General features: G+C 42.8%; 1 protein-coding gene across 1 annotated transcript; it reads left to right on the top strand.

The window, feature by feature from the left end:
* FAS (Fas cell surface death receptor) lies at positions 1 to 27,604 on the top strand. Its single transcript, XM_063133280.1, has 9 exons — positions 1 to 66; positions 8,022 to 8,196; positions 9,713 to 9,868; positions 11,526 to 11,637; positions 14,141 to 14,295; positions 16,953 to 17,042; positions 19,127 to 19,188; positions 20,243 to 20,264; positions 23,843 to 27,604. The coding sequence occupies exons 1-9, from the start codon at positions 25 to 27 to the stop codon at positions 24,124 to 24,126; spliced, it is 1,098 nt and encodes a 365-aa protein (XP_062989350.1). The 5' UTR covers positions 1 to 24; the 3' UTR covers positions 24,127 to 27,604.
* The last annotated feature ends 138 nt before the right edge of the window (positions 27,605 to 27,742 follow it).

Raw genomic sequence — 27,742 nt, 5'->3', positions numbered from 1 at the left:
AGGAAGGGCCGGCTTGAAGGCAGCATGAGTGCGAAGCTCTTTCTCTACGTCTTAACTGTATGTCCTGTAAGTATTTTTGCATCCACATTACCTACTTGCAATCATAGGGAGACCTGTCATTAGCCTTTGGGCATTCTTCTTCATGGCAGATCTGACAGCTTGCTGTTTTGACAGGTCGTCCTGTAAGCTGCAAGCAACAGGGCAGGTGGGAAGAAAGAAATGCAACGGAGAGTATCACCGCTGTAGCAGAAATTGTTCATTTGGTTGGTGCTTTTAACAGTATGGGAAATTGACACATCAATGGTTCATTTTTTTTCTTGTATATGGCAGGGTGACCAAATGAAAAGGATGACAGGGCTCCTGGCTCCTGTATCTTTAACCCTTGCATTAAAAAAGGGAATTTCAGCAGGCGTCATTTGTATATTTGCAGCCCCTGGTTAAATTCCCTCTTCATCACAACAGTTAAAGCTGCAGGATCCCTGCCTTCTTTTGTATCTGGTCAAGAGGGCAGGGCTCCTGCAGTTTTAACTGTTGTAATGAAGAGGAAACTTCACCAGGTGCTGCGTGCCTACAAATGACACCTGCTGAAATTCCCCTTTTCTATGCAACTCTTAAAGACACAGGAGCCCTGTCCTTCTTTCCATATGGTCACCCTAGAGAGAAGGCAGCTAGAGAATCTTGTGACCAGAAACATTTTAAACCTTTTTTTAGACTTTAAAATGGTTAATTCACAAAGTATCTGAGGCAGCCTATACACAATGGGTGGGGAACCTCTGTCAGCATGAGGACCACATTCAATTTTGTTGTAGGCCCACAAATAAGATAAATAACAGCATATTGGAGCTCCAAACTCTTAGTGCCGGTAACAAAGCCGGAGGAGGAGGAGGAGGAGGAAGTTTGGGCAGAAGTCAAAGGGGAAAGTGGGTGCAGCCATTTGGGGAATCCCTGGATTTCAGTGGAGGCTGGTGGCTCTGATGTCATTGGGGCAGTGAATCTGCTCTGGGTTTCAGTCAGAACTCTGATGGAGCTATCCACCTGGGATAGCTCCATTAGAGTTCTGACTGGTTCTGACTGAAACCCTGGGCGGATTCAGCATCCCACTGACATTGGACCCACCAGCTTGCACTGCTAGATTTGGCTCACAGGCCTAAAAGTTCCCAGAGCTGCAATCCTAAACCCATTTACCGGGGAGTAAGTCCATTGAACTGAATGGTCATGTATAGACATGAATACATGTTTGAGTAGACCTGTACGAGATTGGCCTCTGCACTCCTTTAATTTCCTGATGTCTGGTTATGCATTTTCCACCACGCCAAAACAACAACAACACCCATCTCTTGGCCATTTTTCAGAGAACTCGGGCAGGTGCGGCAAAAGTATATACTTTCTTTGAACTGATTTGCGATGTAATCCGGAGTTAATTTCTATAAACAGGAAGTTGGGCATTATTTTCAGTGGAACTAGCCTTTCAGCTTTATTCTGCATTGTGCACAAATACCTTTCAAAAAAGCACCAAGAAGCTCTCAGTTAAAATGATGCATGTTCATTTCTTTGGTTTTCAAAGCTATTCAAGCCTTTAAAGGTTTGTTAGTTTCCTTTTCAATTTAATCATGGGGAAGTTCCAAGAAGACGTTGAGGGTAGGGAGGAGGAGAAAGGCAGAAGATGTGTGATAACTGTCAGCTCTGAACATAATGCCACTGAGCTGGTTAACCAGAAAGTCTCTGTGAGTCATTTTGTGCTCACGTAAAATTACGTAATAGAAGTTTCTGGTCTATTATTTAAGACTTCAGGTGGGGGATACTCCCTATGTGGAAAAGTCCCTGCATTTCAATAAACTAGTGCCTCAGGGACAAGATATTAGCTCTTCTGTGTGCAGTGGCCTTTTCACATGAGGAAGGATTTTAAAAAAGCACACACACCCAGTTTGAAATAACACAGTCCTACCTAGAATCTGGGCCTTTCTACATGAGTCTTTTAATGGCCCCATTCAGATGATTCCGTTAACCATGCTGCTTAACCACAAAATGGTGACCGAAATGGTTAGCTATGGTTAACAGTGTCGTCTGACATGCGTTTTCCTTCACCATGCACACCTGTTAACCACATTGTGGTCAGCCTCACCAACCACATTATGCAGCATGGTTAGCAGCAGAAAAATTCTGACATGCACCTGTGGTTAACGGGCCAAAATGATAGAGGTGTTAGTATAGAGCAGCCTAACTTGCTCAGGCTGCTGGCACTATCTCTACTCCGGACTCCTCCACTGCTGATCCTCTCAAAATGGCCAACGCCATCAGTTGGTGCTGGTTGACCCTCCCAAAATGTCCGTGGGAGCGGAATGGTGCTGTCATGCTGTTGGCGGAAAAATAGACTCCACACAACTCCTACGATTTGAAACAGCAGTGGATCATATTTACAGCCGTGCACTTGAATGGTGAGGCAGAAAGCACAGGAATCTCTCACCAAATAGACCAAGGTATTTAAGTAATGGCTGGTGAGATTGCTGCCTGCACTAAAATGGCAAGTGCAGCTGCCAGGGCTCTTAGCACTAGGACTGCTGGGATATGGGGTGAATCAATTGGAGGATTCAGGTGCTCAACTAACCCATATGTGGTTAAGGAAAACTTAACCACAAAAGGGTTAACTGTGTCATCTCCTAGCATTCCGTATGTGGTTAGCATTAACTACAGCTGAACATGGTTAAGTTAACCACAAAGTCCAGAGTGTTGCCTGAATGGGGCCAATCTATGCCTTTATGGGATTAAGATCGGCTGGATTACACATTTTTTTTCCAGAGCATGTGTGTGTCTTCCTCTACTTTTCTAAATGGCTCCATTACAGATCCACTAGGTGGCATTGTAGTACAATGAAATTATGGAAATATACTAGGTTCCATTCCACCAGTGATATATCAGATTTTACTTGTTAGAAAGACACCCCCACCCACTAAAATGGTAAAGTAATGCATGTTGGGCAAAAAAAATCCCAACTTCAAGTATAATTCGATGGGATCTCAGCTAGTGGTGACCAACCAAGAAAAAGATCTTGGGGTTGTACTGAAGAGATCAATGAAAATGTAAACTCAGTGTGCAGCTGCTGTTAAAACGACAAACTCCATTTTAGGTATATTTAGAAAAGGAATTGATTGTTTAGCTTGGAAAAAGGAGGGTAAGGGTGTACATAACAGGTGTACAAAATTATGTATGGTGTGGAGAAAGTGGATTGAGAAACATTTATCTCCCTCTCAAAATACTAGAACCTGCGGTCATCCCATGAAGCTGATTAGAGGAAGATTCAGGACAGATAAAAGGAAATACTACTTCACAAAATGCTTAAACAAACTATGGAATTCACAATACCACAAGACATAGTGATGGCCACCAATTTGGATGGCTTAAATTCCTGGGGAAGAAGGCTGTCGATGGCTATTAGTCCTGTTAGCTATGTGCTACCTCCAGTAGCAGAGGCAGTAAGCCTACGTACATCAGTTGCTGGGGAATATGGGTGGGATGGTGCTGTGGCACTTGTGTCCTGCTTGTGGATCCCTGGTCGACGGCTGATTGGCCACTGTGTGAACAGAGTGTAGGACTAGATGGACCCTTGGACTGATTCAGCGTGGTTCTTAAGTTTTTATATAAAGGATTTACAAACTACCATGAGTGAGAATCTCAAGCACACAATAAAAATCTAATGTAAAAAGACTCTTCATTAGGTGATTTTATAGAACATGCTGAAGGTCAGCCATTACTGTTCAGAAGCATGTGGACAGTGTGTCACATCATAATCAGTTTCCACACACCACAGCAAATGTTATGTGGTAGATATATTACAAATAGTCTGAAAATCAAAGATATTGGAAAATAGAAACAGGAAAGCTTGCCTTGCAAAATAAGGTGTTCCAGATGTTACTGGTTTCTCAGAGTCGAACTACAGAATGCGTTAAATATATAACATGCAGGTGAACTGCTCTTTCTTTGCATGTTAAAGCAGGCATGCAGGGCCCTGATGCAGATTGGGACCATCCACATGGGTAGGGAAACTTTAAATCTTGCCCTTCCAAAAAATTGTCCCCTCCATGTGGGGCTTAAAAAAAAAGATTCCAATGGATGCTTCCCCCACTTTTTTGTCCCCCATGTCTCTAGGGGCATGTCTACACAGGGCGATATCCTGGGGATCACCCCTGTGCGTCTACATGATGCACAGGGGATCCCGGGAGTAGGGAGGGATGATGCCTCCCTTTCTCCAGGATATCACCCTACCCTTTAATCATGTTTTTCCCTGCGATCTCGGGATGATCCTGAGACCATGGGAGGTGTGGCCCGCCATTCCGGTTTCGTCCCGGCTCCTTGTGAGTAACCATGAGAAGCCAGGAGCCAGGCATGGGGCACGGAGTTCCTGACAAGCCCGTCGGAGGTGGGGGGAGCGCAAGGTGTGTGTGTTCTTTTCAAATTACCTTTGCGAAGGAACGCTCCTGCGTTCGTCTTGAATTAAAAACAAAAAAAACAAAAGGGCGGCCATGACGTCTTCCGTCCTCCTGGAACATCGTGTGCTGCATGTAGACTAAGGGGGAGGATCTCGCGATCATCATATCGCGAGATTACCCCTCCACCTCCCTCGTCTAGCCACGGCCTAGGTCAAATATTCTGGGCCTCTTACCTTGATGTCCAGCATTCACTTCCAAACAAAAGCAATTTTCAGGTCCCTTTGCATAAAGGAATATAATGGAAAATACAGGCAATTACCCAATTATTACCCAATTATTAAAAAAGATGTAACAGAGAAATGGTTGACAAGCGAAGAAGTTACGGATATGGCCTGCATGGGAAAGGATGAAGGATTTTTGTAAAAACAAAACTAAATCCCATCAATTACAGCAGTCCCTTACTTCACTTGAACACGATGGTATTATTTTCCTGGCAAGTTGGTATCTCCAGGGGAACATTAATTTTTCTAGCTTGAGAACAAATCCATCACATTCCTCCCCCCCCCAAATGAAAGCAGCTTGTTGAACAAAAAGGGACTATTTTTGAACTTTGAGAACATCAGCTATGGAGACAATTCCTTCAGCTTTCTGTGAATGGATTTTTTATTAGTGTTGGCTTCCCAAGGCATGTCTGGGCAGAGCATTGAACCTGTTAAGATTCCCCAGGGCCCTTCCTTTTGTTAAGGAGATTAGCTGTAACAAAGACTAAAGAAATGGCCACAGGCTCCTTCTAGAATGGGGTGTGTGGAATAGGCAAGGTCTAAACAGGAATGCCTCTGGTGATCACAGAAGCTGTCTTATGAGGATTCCCAATTGTGTGGAGAGTTCTAGTTGCATTCAAGAGTCAGCAAGTAGGGCTCCCTTTCAGGCCTTCCCAATTTCACATGGCAAGGTCTGAACTAAGGTGGGCAGGCCTGGCATGGCCAGAGACGTAGCAGGTGGGGCCAACGTGCTCAGCCCTGACCCCTCTACTGACTTTAAGCCCTCGTGTGCTCGGATGAATGCCTGAGACACGGTCAGATGGCTGGGTCTGAGCACTGTAGCAGCATTTGGGGGTGCTGGCTTGTCTTCCCAGATAACTGATGTGGATGCAGTGAACTATGGAACATCCTTTTTTAAAAAATTAAACAATATTTTTAAAATTGGTAAAATCAATCAAGGGCTGTTAAAGGGAAGAATAGTGTACACAAGACGTCTTTTGTGAAGAAGGGCTTCTCTTCTTGCTTAGGTGAACTGCAAACCTGCTGCAGAGTCTGTAAGTTATGCGACCCACGATTTGTAATATACTTGACACATCATAGAACTTTCTGTCATCGTGAAAAATGTTGTTTGCTTCATGAATGTGAAAGCACCCCTCAGTCCCCACTTCCTGCTTGAGCTTATTCTAGTATCTGCATGGAGATGCGGCATACAGCATTCACCCAGGTGGTCCTCTTCGTCCTCTTCTCCTTAAACATGCAATCCTATGCATGTTTAGGCAGGGAAAAAAAATCTGTAACTCCCAGCATTCCCCAGCCAGCATGGATAGGATTGCTACTTTAACCTTAATGTTACTTAGTAGCCAAAGATGTTCTCAGAACCACCCACCAGGTGATTTTTCCTGACCTCCTGCCATGTACAAGACCTACAGGAATCTCTTTTATCCAGCCTACCTTTCCCTCCTCTCACCTAATTCTGGTGGGGAAAGGCTGTTAACTTAATGGTGGAGCGCAAGCTTTGCATGCAGAATTTTTAGTTCTTCACTAAAACATTTGTTAGGCCACTTTTAAAGGTGGAGCCCTCTCAACGTGGCAATCCCAGGTTCATTCCCAGGCATCTCCAGGTAGGGCTGGGGAAATCCCCGCCCTGAAACCCTGATGAACCACAGCCGGTCTGAACAATCGTATTCTCCCTTACAAGCCTGCCCGTGCTTTAAGATCTTCAGGGGAAGCCCTTCTCTCAGTCCCTCAGAACGCGGGAGCGGGCCTTCTCGGTGTCTGCTCCAGTGCTCTGGAACTCTCTTCCCAGGGATGCTGGACTGGCTCCCTCCTTGAGGTGCTTTAGGAGGCAGCCAAAGACATTTTATTCTGGCAGGTCTTTAGCGAATAATCGGGACATGTCTGTGCCAAGGACTTTTAAAATTGTCATTTTAAATATTTAAATGTTTTAAACTTTGTATTTCTATTTAAAGGTTTTAAATGTATATTTTTTAAATTCTGTAATGCCTCCTTGAGGTCCAGCATTGGACAAAGGGTGGGATAATAATAATAATAATAATAATAATAATAATAATAATAATAATAATAATAATAATAAGGCCAAAGGTGCAGAACCTCAGGGCTGAGGGCCAGGACTGACCCTCCTGGGGTTCCAATTCAGCCCCCTTTTCCCCAACCACTGACCATTTGGTGGCTTCCCAGCTTTTGTGCAGATGTTTTCCCATTCTAAAAGGTTGAAATACCTTTGCTAAGGCTTAGTTACTGGCAGTAAGTGCTTTAAGCTAAAATATGCTGGTATTTTGGCCCCTGCCCCCTTTGCCTTTAGCCCCACCACCACCATTACCCCTGGAAGGTGTCCCCCCAAAAGGTTCTCCAAAATGGAATACAGCTGTCAGTCTGAAAGAGGTTCATCAACACCCTACATGAACCAGTGGGTTGAATCAGCATAAGGCAGTTTCCGGTATTCCTGGTTCCCAAAGCCAAGGCAGCCATCATTTAGGCAGCAACTTGACTTTGACACCCATTTCCTCAATTCCCCCACCCTCTCAGCTGCTGCCACACAGGCTCACTACCACAAGATGGAGTGACGGCCACCAATTTGGAAGGCATCAACAGGGGTTAGGCAAAATTATGGAGGATAAGGCTCTCAATGGCTACTCCTAAGAAAAGGCAAGAGCCTTTTCTGTTGTGGCCTCCCAGTTGTGGGATGAGCTCCACAGAGAGGCTTGCCTAGCAGCTATGTTTTGGACCTTTCAGCACCAGGTGAAGGCCTCATCTTCCCAGGCGTTTTAGTCGTTCAGATTCTCTTGTTTTTAAATGTTACTGTATTTTAAATCTTTTCACTGCTGCTAGGTTTTCTTTTGGTGTGTATTTTTCATTTTAGTTTTATGCTATTGTTTTAAACTTGTAAGCTTTTATATTGTTTTATCATGTCATATTTTGTGGTTTTAATTGTTGTGAACTGCCCAGAGAGGCTATTGGGCAATATAGAAATGTAACAAATAAATAAAGGCTCATGGTGGCTCCATGCTACTTCCATTAGAAGAGGCAGTATGCCTATGGGAATAGCACCCTTCCGGTCATTCCTTGGGGAAATGACCAGAAAGGTGCTATTTCACTTATGTCCAACATGTGGGTTCCCCAAAGGTTGGTCGCTGTGTTAATGGACTAGATAGACCTTTGGTCTGATCCAGCATGGCTCTTCTTACGTTCTTAGCTTCCCCCTGAGCTTCCATGCAGTAAGTGATAAGTCAGTGACAGTGACACTACAATACCACCATCTCAAAGGCAAAAAGCATTGAACACCAGTATTTGCATTCTTTTCCCACCACTGTCATAGGCATTTGACTTGATTGATGCTGGATCATTGCACAACAACAATTCGGTACCTGTGACACACAGAACATACAATAAAGTCGCTGGAGTGAAATCTATTTCTAAGCGGCAAGTTTCTGCCTGTCGACAATTCACACAATATTGGTTCAATGGAACCTGTTGCAACTCCTGTGAACCTGGTAGGTATTATCGTAGGATAACTGAAGAGATTGTTGTCAATGGGGAGAGCCCAAATGAGTAGGGTGACCATATGAAAAGGAGGACAGGGCTCCTGTATCTTTAACAGTAAAGTAGAAAAGGGAATTTCAGCAGGTGTCAATTGAAGAGGGTGAAATTCCCTCTTCATCACAACACTTAAAGCTACACTAGCTATAGTAGAGTGGCCAGATACAAAAGAGGGCAGGGCTTCTGCAGCTTTAACTGTGTTGATGAAGAGAGAATTTCACCCTCTTCAATTGACACCTGCTGAAATTCCCTTTTCTACATTACTGTTAAAGATACAGGAGCCCTGTCCTCCTTTTCATATGGTCACCCTACAAATGAGGGTGGTGGTGTCATTTTCCTCATTTTCCCTCCCATTTCCCTTCCTATAGGGTGACCATACGGAAAGGAGGACAGGGCTCCTGTATCTTTAACAGTTGTATAGAAAAGGGAATTTCAGCGGGTGTCATTTGTAGGCATGCAGCACCTGGTGAAATCCCCTCTTCATCACAACAGTTAAAGCTGCAGGAACTATGCTAGAGTGACCAGATACAAAAGAGGGCAGGGCTCCTGCAGCTGTAACTGTTGGGATGAAGAGGGAATTTATTTATTTATTTAAAACATTTGTATCCCACCCTATATCATTAAGATCTCAGGGCGGCGTACAGATAATCATCAGTAAAAAAAGATTTATACGATCTGAAGAGAAACCAGATGCTACATGCTTACAAATGACACCTGCTGAAATTCCCTTTTCTATGCAACTGTTAAAGATGCAGGAGCCCTGTCCTCCTTTTCATATGGTTTTGTCAACTGTATATGGAGTGTGTCCTGGGCCCCAACAGTTGTCAAAACTATTATAAAGTGCCTTAAAGCAGTAGTGTAGATCCTGCCCTAGTGTAACTAAGTGCTGGAGAAGGGTAATAGTCTTGCCACGCGTTGTAGCACTGATGAGTAGTGAAACAGCTAGTTCACCTTGCCAGGTCAGTTTTATTGTCATCTAATGTAAAAAGTTGCTGATAACAATGTGAAAAGTAAAGTGAGTACTCCAAGCTACTCTAGAATCCTAAAACCTCATCAGGCCCACTCATTTCTTCTTCCACTGCTAAAAACACTCCCCACAGACTTCACTGCTCCTTTGTAGAGCTCCCTTCCCCAACCTGGTGCCCTTCAGGTTGGGCAACCTGGTGCCCTTCAACTCCAGCCAGCCCTAGTGTGGACTGTTGAGGTTCCAGTCCAAAACATCTGGAGGGCACCACGTTGGGGGAGGCTGCTCTAGAGAGTGTTTATCAGTTAGAGGTGTAAAATTTTCTGGAAATATCAAAACTACGGGGGGAAAACAGGGATTTTTTCAGAGTGTTTTTTTTTCCAGGGGGAACGGGCTACCTTGCATATGAGCAGGTTATCAATTGAATAAATAAATAAGAAAACAGAAATGAGAGACATTGAAGAAAGTTATACCACCCTCACCCTTGTGTTTATTTTTTTTTTCAGGTTCTTTTGCTAAAACCATTGGCTGTACAAAGGACAATCCTAGGACCCTTTGTGAAAGTTGCAAAGTGGGCAAGGAGTATATGGATCATTACAATCATCACACCCAATGTCTGAGGTGCAGAACTTGTGACACAGAGCATGGTATTTTTGCAACCGGCAATGTTTTGTCATGACATCAATGTATTTTCACAAGCATTTTAAATGCATTTCATTAAAGAAAGCTTAGGATAAGTGAGGAGCATCTTTCAGCCTGACGGCCAAATTCAATTTTATATAGGTCCTTGCCGGGTGCATTCCAGTGATCAGCAAGGTGAAAGGTAAAGGGGTGAGGCTCAAGATACCCAAAAATAAAAAACCAACCCCCCAGCACATTCTACCTTAAAGCTCTTGCTGCCAGTACCTAAGCCTGGGGAGAGGCATTTCAGCCTTTAGAAATGGGAAAAAGCTGCACAAAAGCTAGGAGAACACTCGATGATTGGTGGTGCGGTGTGTGTGTGTGAATGGTTGGGGAAGGGGTGTGGCTATCTGGGGAATCCTGGAGGTCCAGATTGGGACTCAAGGAGGGCCAACCCCGCCCCCCAGGCCTGAGGTTTTCCACTCTATCCTAAGAGATGGGTGGTCCACCTGCAACATGGGTGCCACAAGTAGCCCATGGAGCAGATGTTTGTAGCATGGCTAGTCTGAACTCTTGAGCTGGTGAACCTAGTTATGCATACTGTCAGGTCTACAAGGCTCCCTGCCTCTATATCTCTGGCTGTTGTCTGTAGACTAGAGGCAAAACCAGAAAAACAGAAGACACTGGGTGCATTGTAGAGAAAGAAGAACATGCTTGTATCCTGATTTGCATCAGTTGAGCTTAAGGCACTTAAATACATGTTCAACCTCCTTGAGTTTCATGCAGCCACAAGAATGCTCAGAATCAGAGAAGCATAGACTTGGAGGTGGCGTTGTGGTCATTTAGCCCAACACCCTGCTGAATGCAGGAGATTCAGAGCTAGAACATCCCCACCACATGGCTGTCCGGTGTGGGAGAGCCCATCTCCCCGCTAGGTCAGGCGTGGGCAATTTGTGGCCCGCCAAATGTCTTGTCCTACAACATCTCATCCCTCACCACTGGCTAGAACTGATGGGAGTTGTTGGCAAAACGTCTTGAGGGCCACAAGTTGCCTGTCCCTTCTCTAAGTAATTGGTTCCACTGTTCAGAACAGAAGAAGTGCCATGCTGGATCAGACCAAGGGTCCATCTAGTCCATCACTCTGTTCGCACAGTGGCCAAGCAGCTGTTGGCCAGGGAGCAACAAAGCAGGACATGGTGCAACAGCATCCTCCCACCCATGTTCCTCAAACTGTCAAGATCTTTCTCCTAATGTTCAATTGAAATCCACCCTCCTGGAACTTAGGTCCATTAGATCCAGTCCTGCCCTTTGGGGCAGCAGACAACAAGTTTTTGTTCTCTTCTGTGTGGTAAACCTTCTGGAACATGAAGAGTGTTAATTTCCTCTTGGGGGGTCATCTGGTGCAGCCTTCCCCAGTCTGGTGCCCTCCAGATGTTTTGGATTTCAACTCCCATCAGCCCCAGCCAGCATGGCCAATGTTCAGGAATACTGGAATTATATTCCAAAATATCTGGAGGGGAAACGGCTGGGGAAGGCTGATTTATGCTTCTGAGTCATCAGAAGCCGCCTGTTGTAGTCTTCATGGTTTTAATATTTGTGAACCACCCAGAGAGCTTCGGCTATTGGGTGGTATAGAAATTAAATAAATAAATTGTTTCTTTTAAAAACAATTTCATGAAATGTTTCGATTTATTTTAGGTATGGAAGTTGAGAGTCCTTGTATCACCACTCAGAATGTAAAATGCAGGTGTATGCCCAGCTTTTTTTGCACTTCTACTAAGCCATGTGATCACTGTAATCCATGCGATAAGTAAGTTTCCTGTGCATTTACTAAGGGTAAGGATGAAGTGCGAGTTTGAGTGAAAAATTGGGGGCTGGACAGAGGACCCAATGCATTCCTGTATCACATCTCACATGTTTTTAAATCGATATTGTTTTTATGCTTTTGATGCTTTAAAATTTTTGTATATTTGTTTTTAATGTTCATTGTTTTAAACTTTTGTAAACCACCCAGAGAGCTTCGGCTATGGGGTGTAATAAATAAATAGATAAATTTGAACCTTTGAATCTGCTCCCAATTGAGATGGTTTTAGAAGCATCCCTTACTATTCTTTCAGACTCTGAGCTAACTTTATCCTGTCATCCATAGTATCCATTTCTTTGATGACACATAGGGATAGCAGCAGAATCCATTGAAACATGTGCAGGGGCAGATTGCATGTGGGTTGAAAATGAACAACTCCCTGTTGTTCATATTTATACTCTTGTTTAGTTGTTCAAATATCTGAACAGCAATACAAATTGTAGAGACACAAACACAGAGCCTAGAGCTTGCACACAGTCTTGACAATTAAAGCTGGAAATACACAGTTCTGATAATTGGGTAGTATCAAAAGCTGCTGCTGAACTAGGCAAGAATGACTGCTGGTGCACCAGCAAGCTAGTGCTGGCTGTTGCAACCCAAGGAACCAGCTGAAACTGCAAGCTCCAGCAAGTCCAGAAGTAGGTGGTGATGGATGGCATTGTAATCACTGAGATATGAGTAGCTGTGTATGTTTAGCAGGAGTAGGGCCTAGTCGTTCCTTTTCTTAATTGCCTTTGCCTAGCACAGAAAGCATGGCTAGTTGCAGTGTCAAAAGTGGAGCCAGAAGGAAAAACATCATGTAATGCCCTTGCATCGCTACAATATGTGTGACCAGAAATGAGACCCACCGACCTTCCTTGAACCCTGTGTTCACATGACTGCAACCCAGTGCTAATCAAAAGCACTGTGACAATCATGGATTATTATTTGTGGAAGGATCATTAGATGAATACATCTGGAAGGGAGTGTAAGCAGGAGATAGACCAGGAGATATTGATTCAGTCTAACCTTCCCATTGAGAGAGAGAAGGAGAAAATGCACCATCCTTTCGAACCACTAGGAGGTGTTATTTATCTCTGTGAATATAAATATTGCCAGTCACCATGTATTGGGATGTTTTTGGAATGAGAATGCTAACTCTGTGTATTGGAAACAGCCCCTCCTAAAGTTTGATAAAGGGAAAGCACTTTTTCCTAATGGCATAAACTGAGCCTTTCTCATCTTGTTTTAGGGATTCTTGAGAAATCAGAACTTTGCAGATCCCTACAAAATTTGCAAAATGACCTGATTCTTCACACTTCTATTCTAATGTGTGGATTGCTGCTTGGCAACCTATCAGGTTTCTCTGCATGTTGAAACACAGGTCTCTGCAGTTTAAATGTAATAAAATATGAGTATAAGTACATATTTTGTGAGAAAACTGCACACATGAATATGTATTTTGGGGGAGAAAATACACTTTTTAAATACGTATTTGGAAAGATGATTTTTAAATGCAGAAATGGAATGCAATGGAATTATGGACAGAAGCACATGAAAGTGGAATGTACTAAAAATAGATGTTCAAAACACTCTCTTGAAGCTTTTTTAAATGAGCCTTTTATAGCATGCTCATGACTGGCCACTCACAGATGTTGGTGGGTCATTTTGATGATGCTGTAAGCCTCCTGAGCATCCTATGCTCCATTTCCTGGTTATAGCGCTATAAATTAAGCCACAGAAAACTCGACTCTTCTGAAATAAATCAGGATTCCTCAGGATTTCCTGCCATGTACAGGCAAAATTGTGCTATCAAATTCCCACTAGAGGGCACTGTTCCCATTGAACTGTATGGGCCATGTGATCGCTGTTCCTCGTGTAATAAATGCGGAAGAGAAACAGGAAGAAGAACTACAGTAATGAAATGTGATTCTGCCCTCTGCCCCCCATCAGCATACAATGAACAGCACAATAAATAGTTCACTAGGTCCTCCACACAACTATTTCCACAGATGCACAGTCTCTGATTTACAGGAATGTGGAAATACCTTCCGTTCAAATAGGCAGATGGCATCTGTAAAGGCTTTCCTCAGGAACAGATAGGTAATATTTGTTAGAAACCTTAAAAACCGCTAGTCTTTTAAATGACAGCAAACCAAAGTGAAGAGCGATTATTATTAATAGTCTCCTTATTCAGGGATAAATGGATTTTTTTTTCATTTGCTGGTTAAAGCTGGACTGAAAGCTGAGCACAGCTGCGTGCTCTATGGGGATTGAATATAGGTTCATTCTTTGGTGACAGGTCTTCACCCATTCCCCTTCCCCCATCTCAGTTCTCCGTACCAGCATTTCTTAGGGCATCTGCACCAGTATTACATCATATTTTTGTTAACTTTGGATGCATTAGAGGGCAGACCAGTCTCTGTTCAACAATCTAATCTTTCCATTATTTCCCCCCAAAAATTCATAGATGTGAAAATGGCATTGTAAAAGACTGCAGCCAAACTGAAAACACCAAATGTAAAGGTAACTTTCAAAATCTTTCATTTTATTCTAAGAGATACCTCAAGCAGTGTAAGAGCTGGATTTGGACCTATAGGAGGTCCAGTTCATACAATTGTTCTAGCCCATAACGTTTACCCATGCTGTTGCTACCACAGGCTGCAACAAAATCTTGCAGTGTACCTTCATCTCCTAACAGGAGTTCTGATTAGGGTGCCAGCCATACACTCCTCCAGGGGACTCTATTCCATTCTCCTCTACACCCAGTTTTCTGTTTTTCTCTTCCAGCAGACACGTAACATTCTACAGCTACTGAGTATGCTCAGTCTGCATTGGGATGGGGTGCTCTTGTGATTTTTTTTAGTGGAAGTTGCCCTTTTTTAAAAAAAACACACACAACCCTTTAAAAGATTTTCCTTTTAAAAAAAAGTGCATCTAGAAACTTGAGAGTTCCCCCAAGCATGTGGATACATCAGTCTTGTTTCTTGTCTGCCCATTTTGACTCCACTCATGTTGGCACTCACAACTTGGGGGCCTGATCCTGGCCTCTGAACTGAGAGATTCTGTTTAGCTATAAATGGGAAACTGTGAGAGCTCGGCATCAAGAGAGCCTGTGTGATGTAGTGGTTAGACTGTTGGGTTGGGACTTTGGAGGTTCAGTTTCTATTCCCCATTCAGCCATGAAGCTCACTGGGTAACTTTGGGCCAGTCATAGATTCTCAGCCCAGTCTATCTCCTAGGTTTATTGTGAGGATAAAATGGAGAGGAGGTGGTTTATGTAAGCCACCTTGGGTTCCTTGGAGGAAAACAAGGCAGGATATAAATGTAAAATACATAAGTAATTAAATCAAAAATAAAATCTGGTACAAAGTTTTTGTGGCAGGGTGGGGGAGAGATCCGGATATTTAGTTGTTTGAGAGAGACAATAGTTTTTCTCTAGCAACTATTTGTTATGTATTTATTTATTGTTACATTTATATCCCACCTTCTTTCCTCCTTTCCATTTTATCCTCACAACAGCCCGGTGAGGTAGATTATGCTGAAAGTCAGTGACTGACCGAAAGTCACCCCATGAACTTTATGGGCGTGTGGGGACTAGGATTTCCCAAGTCCCAGTCCAACCCTCCACCACCACCACCACACACACACACTGGCACACTATTTCTAATGCATTAATATAACTTCTTAAGCCTCTGAGTTTCTGCTTAGTCATCATTATTGACCTTTTTCTTCGAAACACATTTCCTTCCTCAGGAAAGCAGGCTATTTATTTTCATTCTTCACATGATATTAGGGATGATGGTTCATAGCAAGGGTGTTTGCAACTGAGAGCAGGACTACTTAAACAAAGGAGAGCCAAATGGAGCTGGGCACAGCGCACTACGACCAGGCCCTCCACTTCAAGTGTTCACACCCAGCCAGGCCTCCATGAGCTGCTACCCACAAGGAAAGGAAAAAAGGGCCGGCCTTGAGAAGGGAAGGGTCACCCTGTCACAGGGTGACAGAAGTTTAGGCAGTCCTGCTCTCAGTTGCAAACACCCTTGCTCTTTTGCCTCTCCACTGGCTGGAAAAGATAGGGCTCCAGTTGTATAGGAAAGTGAATTTCAGCAGGTGTCACTTGGTGAAATGCCCTCTTCATCGCAACAGTGAAAGCTGCAGGAGCCCTGCCTTCTTTTGTATCTGGTCAAGTGGGCAGGGCTCCTGCAGCTCCTGTTGCGATGAAGAGGAAATTTCATAGAATCATAGAATAGTAGAGTTGGAAGGGGCCTATAAGGCCATCAAGTCCAACCCCCTGCTCAATGCAGGAATCCACCCTAAAGCATCCCTGACAGATGGTTGTCCAGCTGCCTCTTGAAGGCCTCTAGTGTGGGAGAGCCCACAACCTCCCTAGGTAACTGGTTCCATTGTCGTACTGCTCTAACAGTCAGGAAGTTTTTCCTGATGTCCAGCTGGAATCTGGCTTCCTGTAACTAGAACCCGTTATTCCGTGTTCTCTGGGAGGATCGAGAAGAGATCCTGGCCCTCCTCTGTGTGACAACCTGTTAAGTATTTGAAGAGTGCTATCATGTCTCCCCCTCAATCTTCTCTTCTCCAGGCTAAAGATGCCCAGTTCTTTCAGTCTCTCTTCATAGGGCTTTGTTTCCAGACCCCTGATCATCCTGGTTGCCCTCCTCTGAACACCAGGTGCTGCATGCCTACAACTGATACCGGCCGAAATTCCCTTTTCTGTGCAACTGTTAAAGATACAGGAGCCCTGTCCTCCTTTCCATATGGTCACCCTCTGCAACAGAGCTCTCCATTGCATGCTACCACTTCCCTTAATCGAAGGCTTTTTTTCTCTCAATGGAAGATGCAGAACAGGTAGCAGGTGCTGAGGACTAGTAAGTGATGACACACCAAAAGTGTTACTAGTGAATGCTTGTTGATCCCCTTGAGGGCTTGCAAGCATTTGCCAGTAACCCTTCTGCGGGTTCATGGGTGGGTGCGCAACAGAATAACAGCAAGTGTGTAACTGGGTTGGCCTTTGGGAGCACAACTGGAAGTCAGTATGGGTTAATGAAAAATGACAGTTTCTCAGAAAGACTAATGTGAATAGGCTCTCAATTGTATTCCATTTGGCTCTGTTGTATATGTCTGCACTTGTACCAAGAATGGCTTTGGTTTAATCTCATCAAATAGAAAACAGCTGTGTGGCACATGTGGATTTGGAATGTTTATTTATCATCTCTCTCTCTCCATTATCTTCTATGGAACTTTACAATGGTCTGCTTAATGGAAAGCTAAAACCGATAATTCACTACTATCCTGGTTAATTCCAACCATTGTTCTCATCGTGATGCTGCTGATCATTGTGGTGGTTGTAATATGTTGTAAGTTTGTGGCCTTTTTCTTAAACCACACTATGTTCTAAACTTTATTTTTTAAAACTGGCGATCTGGAATGCATGCTTAAAGACAGATGCCAAGCATTTTGTAATTACTTTCACAGCAACTATAGCACGCTCCTGACTGGCCACTCACAGAAGTTTGTGGGTTGGTTTCAAAATGTTGTCAGCAGGCAGGATGACTCCTGCCCTCCTGCCCCCCTTTTCCTGCTGTCAGAAAACACAGAAATAAACACAGAAATAATGAGCTTTAGAAAATAAATCTGGCAGTGTATTGGAAGTGGTGCGCTATAATTCTGTCACCAGGTGGCACTGTTTTATTGATTTGAATGGAAGTTCAAACTCAAGGCAGAGATAGGAAGTATTCCATTTAAGTCACGTGGCTGCCTGTGTAACAAGCCAATTGCAATCCCGGGACGAAAATGGAAGCAGAAAGCGGCTGGGTGGTGTGTGTGTTTTTTAAAAAATGTAGAGCTGCTTGTAGAGACGTTCTTGATGCGTATATTCAAAACTTGGTTGATGCTATCCTGTAATCATTGGGCAATTTGAGATATTTGACTACAAACTTTCCATACCCCTGAGGACTGAAAATGATATTACTATTTTAAAAAACCTATTCAGACTTTGACAAATAGTCAATTAATTTATCTATTTCATTTTAATATGTATCTAGGTTTGCTGCAATATATACCAAGTCAAACTTGGCTAGTATTATTACATACGACAATTGCCCACAGGACATGGAATGGCATCAAAAGATTTTTGAAGGTCCTCTTTAAGTAAATATGAAGGCAATTATAAAATGCTTGGCACATGAAGATTCTAGGTTGATGTAAAATATAGCTTTTCTCCCCTGGATTAACTTAATGGACATCCCTGGTGTTATGTACAGGGATAGACTGCTATTACAAAACTGAAATTCTTAGGAATTTTGACTGAATAATGGAGTTTTATGTTTAATTGCTGCATGTATCACACAACGTGGGCAAGAACAACAGCCCTGCCGAATCATATCAAAGGCTCACCTAGTCCAGCATTCTTTTCACACAGTAGCTAACCCAGAAGTAGGACATGACGGCAATAGCACCATCTCAGTCATGTTCCCCAGCAATTGGTATACAAGGGCATTCTGCCTATCATACTGGAGGCAATATATAGCCACTGTGACTAACTAGGCATTGATAGCCTTATCCTCCATGCATTTGTCTAATCCCCTTTAAAGGCATCTAGTGTAATGGCCATCACTACATCTTGCGTAGTGAATTCCATAGTTTAACTCTGCAACATATGAGGGGAGAATCTTACTTTTATCTAGCCGGAGTCTCCCACCATTCAGCTTTATGGCATGACATTGTGGTCTAGTATTATAGGAGAAAGAGAAACACTTTCTCTACACCATGCATAATTTTGTGCACCTCTATCATTTCTCCTGGAACTTACCCTTTTTCTAAACTAAGTAACCTTTCCTCATGAGAAGCTGCAGTCCCTTCATCATTTTAGTTGCCCTTCTCTGCACCTTTTCCAGCTCCCCAATGAGCGTCATCACACAGGGGGAAATCGAGTTTGCTTACCATCACTTCTCTGCCTGCGCGTTTGTCCTTCATTACTTCCTCTTTTGAAAGAGGAAGTAAACAACGTGCTTGTGGCTGATTCCGTGGGCCATTCTGATTGCACTGCTTTTCCTGCACAGAGCAGGAGACAGTGGCAACTTCTGTCTTTAAAAATAAGTCTGACTTACTGGGCTGTTTTTTGTAGTGCGAAGAAGGTGAGAAGGGGCAGGAGGTGCACGGGAGGCAGGCGACATCATGAGAGGGACCTGAAAAAATCTGTGAGTGCACCATAGAGTTACATAAGGGCAGTATGATGTTGACAGATATATTTTCAAACTTTTTTTTTAATAATGCCCAACATGGAATTTGCCCTTTTCACAGCAATAATACACTGGGTTGACATTTTCAGTGATATTTCCATAGACACTGGGTGATGTAGAATTCTAGGACTACTTCTAATATGCCACTCCTATTATTTTACATCTAGCTAGTAAATCTTTCTATTTCTTTCTCACTGCAGTTAGAAAAAAACAGAAGAATACAGAGAACCAAACTGGAAATAACAATGCAGAACCGTTAATTGTGAGTATCATTTTTAGTATGAATAAAGTTCATGAAATAATCCAAAGAAAATTATTTCTTCTTTGTGTGTGTGTTTTAGATTGTGTTTTAAATTTTACTACCATCTGGACTAGATATTTTATCGCTAGCGTTTGTTGACTTTATTAATTTTTGCTGGGTTTCACTGCATGAGTTTTTATTGTATGGGATTTTATTGAGTGTATCACCTTGGGAGGATTCTTGGCCTTAAAAGCATCCTACCCATATTTTAAATAAATAAATAAATAAAAATCATGATAAAGGAAACAGAGAAAGCAACAGAAGTGTACTGTCAATCTTAGACAATGAAAACAAGAAGAACAACAACATTGTTTATGCTTGCGATAGCAACTACAGTACATGCTAGAGATAGCCTGGTCTCTGCTGGCCTATTTGGGCCAGTTCTCATGACCACCAATTGATCCCTGAGTATGTAGTGAATTCAAAACATATTACAGCTGGTTCATGGCAAAGTGGTTCACTGATTAGATTCATTTTGCAGATGTGTCAATCTTCTAATTACAGTCCACATTACAAACTGAAAATCTGTTTGGTTAGAAGATGGAACAATCAAATGGAACATTCTTCGTCACTTGGTTATCTCTAATGGGTGCCAGCTAATGCATACATACGCTCATTTAAATTCCTTTGATATCAACAAGATAATGTGCAGTTGGTAACCCTTTCAAGTTGCTGTGAATTTGGGACTACTTTTGTATCAAGTGAATTATCCCAGCATGTACTGTGCTAGGCAGTGTCAGGACATCAACACATATGTTATCTCCTCTTGGCATTGACAGAGGAGCGAGAGGAAACTCAACATGAGGATGCTGTATTTGGTGGTAGCTCCATCACAAGTACAGTATGCAGTTTACTGTATCTCTTCTTGAGCAAAAGAGTGTAGAATATTTTGCCTTCTAATAACAACTAGTGTTTTCTACTGGGAGTTTGCACCAACACTGAGTCTTGTAAAGAGAAATTACATCGTTTGCCTGTGTGGTTTCCATTAATAATTTTGCATTCTCTGTCCTTTTAGGAAATGGAGCGTCTCTATCCAGGTATATAAAAATAATAATTTTACAATGTATGTAGTCTTGGGGCCTGGATTCAGGTCTAGCCATGGCAACACCTTAGTTACCTCACATTTGGACTACTGCCATGCATTTTGCATGGAACTGCCTTTGAAAAGTGTCTGGAAACTTCAGTTTGGTCCAGTATGCATCAGCCAGGATATTAAGTGGAGCTTCTTTGTTCAGTGTATGTTGAAACTAGGGGTGTGCACGGACCCCCCGCTCCGCTTCACTTGCAGATCTGCCATTTTCGGAGCGGGCCGCTTCGCCCTGCCCCCGCTCCACCCACTTCCGCTCCGCTCCGCTCGGAGCTCCGGACCCGGATCGGAGCTCCGTTTTTTCCCCCATAGGGTTGCATTGAAAGCTAAAAAATTATGCAACGTTTTTTCTGTTCAAGTTAGAAACCTCAAACTCGACACCATGAAAGCTTATCCACGTGTCCACACGCACGCCAAGTTTCAAGCAAATCCCATCATCCCCTGATTTTTGGCGAATTTTTGAAAATCGGGCACCCCATTCAGACCCCTTGGGATAGCTCCGTCAATTTGCACGTTAGAAACCTCAAACTCGGCACCATGATAGCTTATCCATGTGTCCATGTATAAGAATATAATAATATGTTTAAGAATATTACTAAATGTAGGGAAATGGGACAAGAAGTGTGTGTATGCTTTCCCCAAAATGCTCAATCTGTGGCTGTTGCACTTCACAAAAGCAGTGCACGCAATCAGGCTTTAAGAGAGGGGAGGGGGGAAACGAACCAAACAAACAAACACACACTCCAAAATTTAAAAATAAAGTTTATATTAAATCAAAGTAAGGGAAAAACACAGAGCAAACTAAGCAAAAAGTCAGAAAGAAGCAAACAAACACACCGCCAAGCTAAAATCCTAATCTATCTCCAAAGTACACAGCAGCAGCTAGCTAAGTAGATCCTCTCCCAACGAACGCTAAACCCACAAGACGCTGAGAGCTCAAAGATCTCAGGATGACTCTGCCTTAGTCCCCCCCCCGAACGCTGGGATTGGAGGATGCTTCATGAGGAGATCAATTCTCATCAGGATTGGGAGTTGAATGTGCCTGTCATCGCTTCAAAAATATATAAAAAAACCAAACCGTTTGTTGACCCGATTTTTAAAAAATTCTAGCACGCGACCCACACGACGTAGAGAGGTGAGAGTAGTCTCAAAATGACCCCCATCCACGACTCTCTGTGCACAAGAATTTCCAGAACGATAGCTTCAAAAACAACCCAGTTATCCGCAATTATTTCCCGCAATGCAATCCTATGGCGAAATGTTTTCAAGATGGCGATCGGAGCGGTCTGCCTGAAATAGGAGCTCCGAAAAATGGCCGCTTCTCTTCGCCTTGCTTCTAGGGGTCCGCGGTCTGCTTCTACTCCGCCTCTGGGTAAGGCGGAGCAGGCCAATCCGCTACTGCTTCTCCGCTCCTAATCGGAGCGGAGCACATGCCTAGTTGAAACAGCTGCATTGGTGGCCAATTTATTTCTGGCCCCAATTTAAAGTGCTGGTAATGCTATTCAAGCCCTTTACAATTTGAAACAGGTCATCTGAAGGACCACCTACCACATATCCCATATGAATGTCAACAGAGGCCCAAGCTGTATGTTCCATCAAGCCCAACGGTCCGCCTTATTGGGACTAGCGAGAAGTCCATTTCCATAGTAGCCACCTCAGGATCACTGGGCTCTGGAGCTCCGTCCCAAGGGAGGCCTCTCTTCCCCCTCTCTAATGGCCTTCTGCTGTATGATTATGAAGAACTTCTTTTTAGAAAGGCCTTTAGTTAAGACACTTGCCAGTCCTGCTTTAAACAGTTATTTTTGGTGCTGCTTTAAGAGAATATGCTTTCCCCCTTGCTGTTTTGATAGTGTTTTGAGTTTTCTCTTACTGGTTTTTAGCAAAATGTTGTGCGCTCCCTTGAACTGTTTTTAGGAAGATAGATTTTAATAAGCTAAACATGGCCCACATGCAGCCCCTACCATTTGCTGTTTTTGTGCCCCCTACCCCATTGCTGCTAGATTTGCCACAGTGGCAGAAAAAAGGCAGCAGTTTTGTAAGGAAACAAGGCTTGCGGGGAACGCATGTCTGGTTTGCAAGCGGAATCACACTTCCCGAAGCCTCCCAGGAACATGACTCTGCCTGCAAATAAGGAGAACACACACACACACGCACCTTTCTTCCTTGCAGAATCACAGCAAATTCAGTAGCCATTGTGGTGGTAATTTCAGGGATAGGGGTGCCTGCCCCAATCCCCAGACATTGCTCACCCCCAAGCTAGATGTTACATAGGAGATCCATGTAATTGTAACAGCCTCCCAATTGTTTTGAAAAGCATGAAAGAACCAATTGTTGCTTTACAGTTACCCCATCCTGTGTAAAAAGTTACCACCTCAGAGGAAATACATTCTTTACAGGGGGTCCTTCCAAACAAATGTAACTTCCCCATTTAACACCATCAGTGGGAGGGTCAAATGAGAAGGCCTTAGCATATACGAGAATGCATATTTGAACCGGCTTTTGGAAACAGGGTTGCCAGGAGATGACTTTTTCATACCTCTAAGTGTTGCATGGAAAATTCTGCCAGCTGTAATTTCTTCTCCCATCACAGCAACAGTGTAGTAGGGGAAATGCACCACATAAAATTTCACCTACCATACAAGAATAGGAGACTTCTCCACTAGGGTGACCATATTTTGGAAACCAAAAAGGAGAACAACATGGTCGCCCCCAAGGGGGCGTGTCTAGTACCAAGGGGGCGTGCCCACCCGAACATAGCCTTGGTCACATGTCTGATTTTACAGCACACATTTAAGACAAATCTGTTCCACATAACATCTTAATGTTAAAATCACTGAAATAAAGAACAAGTGAGAGATTCAATGTATCTGAAATTAACTTCACTCACTCCTACTTTTGTAGGTTTTGCTGTACTTTGAAGCTTTTGCTATACTCTGTGTGTTACATTCTCCCCTTCCCTCAAATATCTTTTCTGACTGTATCTTCACTTATTGCAAGCTGCTGTTGTCGTTAACAGGGTTTGCTACTGGCCCCAGATCTGTTTCAAATTTGGTATGGCTAAAGCTCTACCTAAAAGCTATCATGGTGCCAACTTTCAGCTCTTTATCTTTAAAAATGACAGTTTAAAAAATAATAATTTTAAAACCTCATTTTTAAAAAAAAAATCCTAAAAAATCAATGGATGAACAGATCTGTTTCAAATTTGGTGTGGCTAAAGCTCTACCTAAATCCTTTCATGGTGCAAAGTTTCATCTCTTTATCTTTAAAAATGACGGAGTTATAAGCATTTTTGTTAATTCCCATTAGAGCTGCTCTTTGAATTCGGATTTCCCCTCCCCCTCCCGGATTTGCCATCAAAAACCTGGACAAATCCAGGCAAATCTGGTCATATGGTCACCCTATCACACCTGGCAAATTCTTTGTGGTTTTGCTTAGGCCTGCTATAAATTACTGTAAAATTGAGGACAACCTATTTCTATATAATTAATAATTATCATTTCATACGTTTCCCCAATTTTTCCTTTTCAGACATTGACTTGAGCCCTTTCATTCCTGACATTGCACAAGAGATGAACGTACGAGACATCAGGTCACTTGTTCGTAAACTGGATGTGTCAAGCAATTGCATAGAAGAAATCACCTATAATAATCCCCAGGATGCCGCTGAGCAGAAAATAAAACTGTTAGGTGCTTGGTACCAAAACCACGGGCGAAGAGGCGCTTATCGGACTTTAATGACCACCATGAGAAGCAGTGGCTTCCGTGCCACTGCTGAGAAGCTTCAAGGAATAATAGAGGCTGGTAGGAGATAATCAGAAGAGTTAATATTGCAAGTGTTCATGGAAGTATTTTCTGATGATAACAAGAGCTATAATATAGTCTCCGATTTATATGTGCAGCCCTCCCTTTTCCAGCATTTTTCAGCACACTATACAAAAGTGTTCACTTATTTGTTTACATTGTCCTCCATTGCTCTTAGGCCCACTTGGCATTCTCTTACTTCCAGTGTTGTCATCATATAGCCAGATCAGATTGGCTGCACAGTAGTGTAACTGTATTGCATTCTCTATGTGAACCTTCTTGGCTTGAGATCATGAATAGTGACTAATTCAAGAATGGGGAAGAAGGAAAGGGAATCCATGATATGGGGGAAATTGTGCCATAGCAGCAGTGAGGAAAAAAAGTGAATATTCATGCAAAGAAAAAAGAAAGAAAGGAAAAAAATGTGGGGAGAGAAAAGAAGTCATTTTCAATCCAAAAATCAGAACTGGAGAACATTCAGCATAGTTCTGTTTCTTGTCGGTAAAATTATTATTCTCTGAATTGTCAGAAAATAATTGTATTATAGATGTCCATTATGGCACAATAGCTAGACAGCTGGACTGGGCTGAATTGCTGCTGTGTCATGGACCCAAGTCATTGCCTTTCAGCCCTATTCAGAAGTTTTACTCATGTATTCCAGCAACACCTGAGTAGGGAGTGGGGCTGTGCCAAGCACCATGCTCACTGATGTCCATGTGTACAGCACAAATATCTTCAGGGATGATGCCTTCATGCCTACAGCTGAATGTGTGACAGCTTCCATGCAATCAGGGAGTCCAGTCACACAGGATTCCAAATTGCTTGGAACCCTTTGTATGCACAAAGACCCCATCCCTGCCGATGTTCCCATTGCACATTCAAATGCCAATGGGAAGGCTAGTCGGTGTGCACCACATTAGTGTCATGGCTACTTCCCACAGCCCCACTCACACATTGGGGGAATGTGTTAGTAAAGTTTCCAAATAGGGCTCCCCTGTCTATTAAATTGTAATATCCATGCTATATCACAGGGTTGTTTTGATGAAGGGAAAGACAAGGACTTTACAGGAACTAAACATTAAAAATGTACGGGGCTCCAGAAGCTCCGCCATGTGAGTGTGACAGATGACTACTGGGGAAAGCCTTTCTTGTGCTGGCATTCTGGTTAGGAAATACCTTTGCCAGAGTCTTCCCTGGCACGTTCCTTATTTGCCTTTCAGCACAAGGCAAAGATCGTTTTATTTTCCCAAGCATTTTAGATCTATGCACTTTTAATTCGATGGATTTTAGACCTACTATTAGTGATTCTGCAGTCCTTATTTTACAGTTTTACTTGCTGCTGCTGAAATTGTAATGTTGCCTTTTATGTTATTGATTGTTCAAAGGTTAATTTATTTTAGTGTCTGCATTCGGACATCATGATGGCCAACAGTGGGGTAATAATCAACTCGACAGTTGTTTATCTAGAAGGTACTCTCCACACAATGTGATAGTAATCAATCCTGGTGTAGATTAGGATCAATGTTGAGTTGACTATTAGTCCATGCTAGTTGTCTCACTCAATCTCTGGCCTCTCTCCCCACTTCAGTCCACTCACAGGTATCCCATCAGCCATTGCTGATGAAAATCTCTCCTGCTAGCTGGACTAGAGCGGCTTTGACCACTTTTACCTTGTGACTCTGTGGCTGACAAAATAACTAACGGTGGCCAAGGAAATAACCAGCGTCGCCCTCCACACAACACTAGAACCAATGGTGGTTCAGATAGCCAACTCTGCACAGCATTGGTTATTTGCGTTGGTTATTTCAACCAAATAAACCACCCATTGGTTAAAAAGCACCCACCACACAACACAAAACCCCACAGTGGGTTAAATAAGTAACGTTGACCATTTAACCACCCTTGGTTATCGTGTTGTCTGAACCCAGTCCTACTGTTATATGCCACCCAGAGAATTCTATTATTGGGCGGCATATGTTGTTGCAAAGGATGTCCTTGTTCCAGGACACCGGAATTTATACTGAACTTTGCTTGCCTATTTAGGAACCTGTATCGCAGGGGTCTCCAACCTTTTTGGGCCTGTGGGCACATTTGGGAATTTGAAATACTCCTGTGGGCACACCACAAAATGCCTAATCAGTGGATTGCCACTTTGACATCTACCTGCCATGTCTGTGGATCTTAGGCTGTGTCTCGTTCAGCAAACACTTTTGTTTTGTGTCTATAGGACACCGCAAAGTGTCTTTAATAAGGGATTTTCTAAATCAGCTAATTGCTGGAGGTGCAATACAGCTAATGCTTCTTTTAAACATATGTTTTGTCCATGTCCAGTCACTGCTTTCTTTTTGAGGGGAAGTTTTTACACAGATAGATTTTGTAATGGAACAGTTTTTAATATTTATTGATGCATGCGCTATTTTAAATTATTTACTAGCTTCATGGAAATTAACAAATAGTCAGCATAAATGGATTCTCTGTACCTAACTAAAAGATTGATGTTACAACACTGGAAGACTAAACACTTTACAATGCTTTCAATGTTTGAGCAGGTGGCATATCTGCAACACCTTCAAATGGATACTTATTTGGATATTTAGTCTGCTTTTGTTGAAGCCTATGGATAATTGCTGGAAAGCTGTATGTATTTCATACAAATCCATATACACACACATTTTTTAAAGGGGTATTTTTTGGGGTGCCCATGGCCACTAAGTTGGCGACCCCTTCATGGGTGCTATTGAAGGTTGGAGAACCCTGCTGTATAGGGATAAATTCTTCTTGTTTAGAGCTTGCTAGAAAAAAATGGCTAAAAATTTGCTATTTCTGGTTTCCAGAAATGGTTTCTCAGGTATAGATGAACTGAAATGATATTGCTTGGGGCTAGAACTTCCATGTGTTTATTCACTATTATGGGGAAGAGAATCTTTTCCAGTTTCATCTCTGTTATTAATTTGAATATTCAAGTTTGTTTCAATCTTCCCACATCCCCTCTTATATTCAAAAAGGTACTACTCTGTACCATCCTTATTTTAAACTCTCTTTTTTTGTTATAATTATACCACCCACTAGATGTCACTTTTGTCCTTATTTTTCTTCTTTTTTAAAAAAGATGCACTAAGCTTATTTCTATTTTCCTTTTTGACTTTTCCATTATCTCCAACTCAAATTCCCCCCTTAATTTCCCCCCTCCATTTGCCCCCCTTTCCTGAAAGGTTCTGTGGAATTAATGGAACTCAAATTCATATGTGTAGGGAGGTTAGGAAGTTTGGGGACAAGATGGATCATAGCAAACTGTGGCAAGTTCTTGGTGGTATGGGGATACCAAGTCATCTTGTCTGCCTCCTGAGGAATCTGTATAACGAACAAGTAGCAACGGTAAGAACAGATCACGGAACTACGGACTGGTTTAAGATTGGGAAAGGAGTACGGCAGGGTTGTATACTCTCACCATGCCTATTCAACTTGTATGCAGAACACATCATGCGACGTGCTGGGCTTGACGAATCCAAGGCTGGAGTTAAAATCGCAGGAAGAAACAATAACAATCTCAGATATGCAGATGACACCACTTTGATGGCTGAAAGTGAGGAGGAGCTGAGGAGGCTTATGACAAAGGTGAAAGAAGAA

This window comes from Elgaria multicarinata, chromosome 8 (genome assembly GCF_023053635.1).
Source record: "Elgaria multicarinata webbii isolate HBS135686 ecotype San Diego chromosome 8, rElgMul1.1.pri, whole genome shotgun sequence".
Lineage (NCBI taxonomy): Eukaryota > Metazoa > Chordata > Lepidosauria > Squamata > Anguidae > Elgaria > Elgaria multicarinata.
This window is presented reverse-complemented; position numbering and strand designations above follow the sequence as displayed.

Bases quoted from the DNA above. Each gene is read 5' to 3' on its own strand.
- FAS (XM_063133280.1), top strand. From the start codon at position 25: ATGAGTGCGAAGCTCTTTCTCTACGTCTTAACTGTATGTCCT. The intron at 8,197-9,712 runs GTAGGTATTATC...TTTTTTTTTCAG, and splicing joins TTGCAACTCCTGTGAACCTG to GTTCTTTTGCTAAAACCATT. The intron at 14,296-16,952 runs GCCCATAACGTT...CTTAATGGAAAG, and splicing joins CAGTTCATACAATTGTTCTA to CTAAAACCGATAATTCACTA.